At 39.4% G+C, this 7425-nt stretch overlaps 1 protein-coding gene across 3 annotated transcripts in view; it reads left to right on the plus strand.

Moving 5' to 3' along the window:
* Positions 1–5761, plus strand: part of CLPTM1L (CLPTM1 like) — a 66817-nt gene extending 61056 nt beyond the window's left edge. For 2 of the 3 annotated variants that reach the window (XM_088445649.1, XM_088445648.1), the window contains exons 15-18: positions 538–593; positions 707–751; positions 3365–3480; positions 4568–5761. In XM_088445649.1, coding sequence (XP_088301775.1) covers positions 538–593; positions 707–751; positions 3365–3480; positions 4568–4652 — 302 coding nt within the window. In that variant the 3' untranslated portion in view covers positions 4653–5761. Of the gene's footprint in view, positions 1–537; positions 594–706; positions 752–3364; positions 3481–4567 lie in introns of those variants that run through there. The other variant, XM_088445651.1, reaches the window with a different exon arrangement.
* The last annotated feature ends 1664 nt before the right edge of the window (positions 5762–7425 follow it).

The raw sequence follows: 7425 nt of genomic DNA on the forward strand, positions 1-7425 counted from the left end.
CTGCCGGCTTCTCTGATTCACTACTGCATCTGAGGATGCAGCCATCAGATAGATCACTTGTGTGAACATCGGCCATCTGAGTAACCCTCAGGTTATTAAGTATGGCTGTTAAATTCATGCTTCTGGGGCCAGTGAAGATGCATCTGAAGACGTAGACCCTAGCCACGGCACGCCTCAAACACATTTTCAAAAATGTTCCTCGTCGCCACCCCCATGCATGTCAATCCTGCTGCTGCTTATGGGGCACTGCGACAGTCAGCGCAGACACCATTTGGCACATGCGCAGTACAGATCCTACTCATGCGCTGATCGGCAACCTTCAGAATTGTATGCAATCCATCTGGCCCAATGACGTGTGTGGCCAGCTTTGGTGTATATATCAGCTTGTTAGTCATTTCTTCCATGTAACCTTATTTTTCTACAGAGATGTGTATATATTAAAATTGCATTTACATATTGTATGCTTTAAAATATTATTAAAATCATGTCACTGCAATATTTTTAATCAAATCTAATTGAATGGATCTGTTTCCATAGGTGTCTATGCTTTTGGATTCCTTTTCATGTTGCCCCAGTTATTTGTAAATTATAAGGTAAAGTTTTACATTGTGTATACATAGAATTAACATGATATAGTTGATCATTGCAGCGGTTCTGAAGCTTGTGTTCCCCCCTTTTTTTTTAATGCTGTCCTTTTAAATTGCAGATGAAATCTGTGGCACATTTACCATGGAAGGCATTCACATATAAAGTAAGTGGCCAACATTTGTTTTATTACATTTCTATTCTTTTTATATCTAAAAACAAATCCTTATGTACAATAAATTCCTGCCAGGTCAGTAAGCAGGCTTCAGCCTGGGGTGTCTCTTTCTGCACTACTCTGAGCTGCTTGCTAATGGCTGTGAGAGAAGGTGCAACCTGGCTTTTATGTACCCCATCAACATATGTACAGCCTACAGTGAAATAAAAGCGAAGTCACCCAATTTTTTTTTAATGGTGAGCCATTGTGTTGAGGCTCAAATACAGAAACTAGCTGTTGTTGCAGCTCCTTCTACTACAGCGATCTGGTTCCCATTCCCACAGAAACGCATGATTTACCCAATCCACTCGGTCTATGTCTTAAATACATTTTTATCTATTAAATATTGACATGTTTCCAATAGGTGTTAAAACATTTAAGGGTCAATGTATAAAAGTTAATACTGCTTCTCCAAATGTATTGAAAGATAGTGTGTGGAAAAAAATCATATATCAAGAAACGCCATTGTTTGCCTCTCAATAGTGAAGCATGCGGGCAACTTACTAAGCAACAAAAAGCTGAGCTGCTTGTCTAACAACATATTGCGCCATCTGAGGATGGCGCTATGCTTACTTACAAGCTCACCTGCCTCATCCTTGCACATGTGCAGTTTGTGCACTCTGAAATCTTGCTGTATGCAATACAGCCGGATGGAGCTTGCCGGAGGGGTAAGAATCTGGAACACTTCTTCAGAGACTTTTTAATACATTTCAGTTTTAAGGCAATCTACATCAAGCCCATAAGTTGCTATGGTGCCTAAGCACAGATATAAGTGAGATGCAAGGTTGAGCCTGTGTACAGAAGGGGGCAATGTAGACATCTGGAAATATATAATTATATATATATATGCTCAGCGTCTCAAATCCTGGCTACTAGAGGGGGCGTGGTTAAATAGTGGTGACTCGGCCATGCCCTCTAAAATTATTTATTTATATATATATATATATATATATATATATATATATATATATATATCAAATATATATTCTGCTCTGATGTCCCTGCCACTCATTGATTAGCAGTATGGAGAAATAAAGTTGCTGGTGCCTTCCATAGGGTAGCGAACCCCAACACAAAAGACAGAAGAAATCGCTGCACTCAACGCTGTTAATAGCAAATGATGCTAAAGTTTAATCCATCCAACGTTTCGGGGCCATGCCCATCATCAGGGATACATATATATATATATATATATATATATATATATATATATATATAAAAATAATCTGTGTGTGTATTTGCTCGGTGCCGTGAAGCCTGGTTAAAACAGTGCTGCTGTTAGCAATGGGGATGATCATATAGGAACAAAGGAAGAGCACATGAGGGAAGCAGGCCCTGCTCATGAGAGCTCACAACATAGAGGGGGGATAGATGAATCAGGTTGACTAAGAGGGGTAAGCCAAGAGCATAGAGCAGTGTGTTAGGGTGATTTAACTTGATATGTTATGTCTAAGGGGGTCTATGTACTAATAATCATGGTACTGCCGCGATTATTATAGATCCAACTCGCAGGGGATATTTTCATTTTTAATAAAAATATTCCCACTATGTACCAAGGGGAACTCGCAGGGACAGTGGTTGCAGTAATTGCTGTCTGTGCGAGTTATATCCCCGGCAAATTGTGGAGGTCTCTCACAGAAGTGAAAGATTTCCCCCGGAGGAAGCAACACTGCGCATGTGCAGTGTGTCAGCTTCCGGAGCCGGCCAGGGGCTGAGAGAGAGATCTCTCTCCTGCCCCTGGAGCCTGCATAGGCTCAAAGCAGTTTACACCATCTGCTTTTACAGCAGTTTACACCATTCGCTTTTTGGAGTTTGGCATAGGGGTCAGATTGTAGTCCCATTGATAATAATTGGGACTGTGATCTGCAGTGCTAATTGGCACTTTGCCGAAGATATCTGTGAAATCTCCTACATTGTGCTTTTAGTTCATAGGTACAATACATAAAATTATGCAGAAACTGCAGTTTCTGCATAATTTTATGTAAGAAACTGCTTCCTAAGATAACCATCAGTCATTCTCCTTAAAGTACTAAACACAGTTCACACCCTCAGATATTAAAGTGTAGTAGCTGATTTGTATAAATTCATTATTCACAGTAGGATTATCCAATAAAGATGATAGCACATTGGTTGCACGTTAGAATGGTTTGGTTGTATGTAAATAACATAAGATGAATAAAAACAACAAAACCTAAAAGTGGGATGAACCATAAAAGAGCAACTAGTCAGGAACATAGAAGTATTGTATCTGTGTTAATCTGTTGTCTGTGTTTGCATTGCACATGTGTCTGATATATCATATGTGTGTCTTTGCCATCTTTGCCTTGTTGTATTAGTATAGATTTGGTCAGTAGTACAACTAACTACATATGTGACCTATGGTTTAGTTTTGACAAATGTATTTTATACACTGTCTGTAGAAGGAGAGAGGGATTTCGGCTAATATAACTTTCTCCAGCTTATACTTCAGTTTACTCCATAATAAGATGTGATTGCATTTCTCTGTATTTCCATCATTCTTTTATCTGTAGTCATTCATAACTGTTGTATTTCGTTTCCCAACAGGCATTTAATACATTTATTGATGATATCTTTGCCTTTATTATAACCATGCCAACATCGCATAGACTGGCATGTTTTAGAGATGATGTGGTCTTTCTAGTTTATTTGTATCAAAGATGGTAAGTTCACCAAATTTTGTGAATCTTTAACATCTTGAAGAAATTATTTAAGTTCCAGTTTCCTTATAAAAAAAATAAACTAGCAAGTCTGTACCTACATTACATACATGTTGCATACCGTAATATTCCAAAAAATCTGTGATTTAAAGAGGGATTTATAATGTCTTTTAAATAATTTTTAAATACGGCCATTGCTATGTCCATTCTATCTAGTTGTTAACTAATGCGGTGGTGGTTTTACTTTTTCTCTCTCTTTTGTCTATAAGAGGATGTGCTGTGTCTGTCCAGCATCTTTATGCTTTGCAGTAATTACTCTGACAACTTTATGTATGTTATGGTTCACTTCTTACCATATATCATGTACAATTTCTTACAGTGTTGCTTTTTCCCCTTGTTCTCCTAGATTGTCCAAGGAAAGAATACCCATGGGGAAGCACTAATTTTATAGTACAGGTTGAGTCTCCCATATCCAAAATGCTTGGGACCAGGGGTATTTTGGATATCGGAATATTTGCATACCATATTGAAATCTTTTAGGAATAGGGCCCAAATCTAAACACAGAATGCATTTATGTTTCATATACACCTTATACACACAACCTGCAGGTCATTTTATACAATATTTTCAATAATTTTGTGCCTCAAACAAAGTTTGTGTAGATGCATGAAATTCATTTATATGTCATATACACCTTATACACACAGCCTATAGGTCATTTTATGCTTTATTTTTAATAATTTTGTGCCTTAAACAAAGTTTGTGTACTTTGAACCATCAAAAATGAAAAGTTTTACTATGTCATGCTAAAAATATTCCGTATTTCGGAATATTTGGATATGGGAGACTCAACCTGTAGTTATTTTATGTGGTTTAGATGGAATGTATTGATTGCAGTGCACTATTTTTACTTTTATATATAGATGTACCTACTGTAAATTGTACTAAGCAGGAGCATAAAACAAATTAAAAATATGCAGTGGCTTAAATGATACATTTCTATATATGTTACACAGTATTATTAAAATCAATGTTTGCTTGATGCTATCCCAAAATCCACTTTTTCATTTTTTGTTTTCTCCCAATTAGGCTTTATCCTGTGGATAAAACTAGAGTGAATGAATATGGTGAATCTTATGAAGAGAAACCAAAGCGGAAGCCACATATAAACTAGATTTCATTCATATGGACTTCCTTATAGCTCTTACTTGAAAGATAAGGCGTGCGATGAAGAAACTAGTGAAATTATCAATGAGTATTTTTGAATGCCGTGGTTAACCTTTCCAGACGCTATATTGTCTACATTGCCAAAATAATACAATGTGTTTCCTTTTACAGATGTCTCCCACATCGTTCGTCTCAGTTTTGTGTCCAGCATCTTTTATTTTATATGGCCAGTTTGGAGTCCTTACAAGAAAATTGTAAAACTAGTTTTTAAGGGCGAAGAAATTTCACAATCTGGTAATGACTACTGTGCATTGCTCAGAGACTTTGGTGTACCAAAGCTCTAGTTGACTGTATATAATAGATGAACTCTCCATTCCATACCGCTATCCTAAAGTAGCAAGTAAAGTCACTGACATTCCGTTTCACTTACTTACAGGAGATCTGCAAGATACTTGAAATATTCAAAATCTTAAAGTAACATTGCAAATGTACAACTGAAACCCAAGCTTGAAATATCATGGCATTTGATATTGCACTTTGCATCATTGTTGAAACTACTTGTACTATTTAAGTTTTTTCATGCATGTTTTAACTGAGCAGCATGTTTTTGGATCATTATAATATATGTATTTCTCCCTGGTTAGAAGTCGTCCATATTTTGATGACCGACATCAAAGGTTAAACATTGTCAAATAGGAAAATTATATTGTGTTCTTTTAACTTAAAAAGTAGCAGTCTTGATCTTTTTTGTATCTATTGTTCCTGGCTCACAATAAGGAATGACGACAATATTTTAACCTTTAAAAGCATTTGAAATGTGTATAAACTACTATGCTTCTGTGCCAATAGAATATCCAGTCTGTTACCACCTAATTTCAAGCACAGGCAGCTGCAACAATACAGTCATGTGTTCCTAAGTCTAATTATACCACAATGAAATTAGTGGTTCTGTTAAAAGAAAAAAAATAATAATATATAGATCTCTTCCCTTGTGTCAGCTGAAATATTTTTGTTTGGTTTTAATGTTTTGACAAATTGAATTCCTATTGAGCCTAAATATAAATGATATGCTTGAATGTGTATGTTTTATATAAAGTCTGCAATTTTGTTCACTCATTCAGACTCTTAATTTTTATTTGTATTTTTAGATTTATATATTTTGTTTTTACTTATGCTAAGTGATATTGTAGGGCAATTTAAACTTTTTATAATTTAAGTGTATTCTGTATTTGATACACAAATAAAACAACCTTCCTTAAGTAGATAAGCTGTTTTTACAAGACAGATGTATAAACATTTTGCTATTTAAATGCATTTTGACCCCATTAGCTGTCCATATTAATTTGATGGGTGTCTCATATCACTACTTTGTTGTCCGGGTCTATGTCTCTTCCATAAAGCTGTAAAGAAATGAGTTTAACCCCTTAACTGGCGATGTCGCATTTGATGTGACCACAGCAAGCTGTGCTTAAGCTGGCAAGATTGCATTCACATGTGACCGTACCACCCCGCTGTGATGCGGCAGTCTGTGGCCGCCTATATTGCTGCCAGAATCTCCCCCTAGAAGGCCATGCAAATGCACCAGGGATCACAGTGCGTGGAGGGGCATTGCAAGTGCTAGGAAAGGTACTTCAAGTGCAGCGATCAGCTGCAGGAGGAGGGACTGACAAACGTTCCGCTGCGCTCTGCATATGGGGAAGGGGGGGATCCAGCATATCATCATGCGCAGAGAGGCTGGCACAAGGCACTCAGAACCCTTGTTATGGCTTTGTATACTTGCATAATCTCATTATCTTTTAATATTTTTTCTATTGAAATAAAGACCTGTACCTCCCCAAATTTTGCAAAATGTCAAATGTGATAGTCAAATTACAATGTAAAGCCTAAGAACTTTTTAACCATAAAAAGAAGAAACTCTGTGCTAGACATCCATATCAGTATTTAATTTCTACTTCAGGGTCCATAGGCTATCCACAGGATACCTTGGGTATAGGTGATGACGTCAGGCATCGGGCACCATAGAGTTAAGTTTCAGCCTCCCAGGATGCACTAGGGTCCCCCTCCTATACCCCGCCCCCAAGCCAAGGCATCTCAGTTTAGTTTGGTGCCCGGCCGGAGTCGGATGCACCTGTTAGAGGGGGGCTATGAAGAGCCCCTGAAGTTTCTTCAATGCAGCTGTGGCTGCACATCTGGAAGTACAGCATGGACAGTCAGTTCTGACGTCCATGCTGTCTTCCCTACACCCCCGCCGGTACCAGAACGCCGTTACTGATCCTGGGATGCTGGTAGGCATCTGGGGTCACAGCTAGCGCTGACCCCAGATGTTCAGGACCATGGCCGGATTCAAGGGGGACAGCAAGGTAAGCAGCGGGGTCCCGCTGATACATGGTCCAGAGTCCCCAGGCAGGAGGCTCCCTGGGGACTGGCTGTAGCGTGGAGCCAGGTTCTAACCTGCGCTTCCACTACCCCCCTGGGACAGCAGGACCGCGGCAGAGCGGTAGCGCTGCGGCGTCCCAGGGGTTAAATGCATGCCAGGGGAGCGCGCCTTCCCTGTCTCAGAGCCGGCGCCTCCCCCGCTGCACACAGCCCTCTCTGCACACGCCGACTGGCCCTGTGGCAGCGCTCCTCCCCCAGGCCGGCCTCCTCTCTGCTCCTCGGTGGCCATCTTTGGAAAGCATGGTGAGAGCTGCTGGACGCTGAAGGACGGTGAATCGCGGTCTGGGTCCCCCTGCATACCTCTCCTCCGTTGGATTAAGGTCTGTGTATGCAGCGCTGTGTCC

Source organism: Taudactylus pleione, unplaced genomic scaffold (genome assembly GCF_031769625.1).
Source record: "Taudactylus pleione unplaced genomic scaffold, aTauple2 ptg000386l, whole genome shotgun sequence".
In the NCBI taxonomy this organism is placed as follows: Eukaryota; Metazoa; Chordata; class Amphibia; order Anura; family Myobatrachidae; genus Taudactylus; species Taudactylus pleione.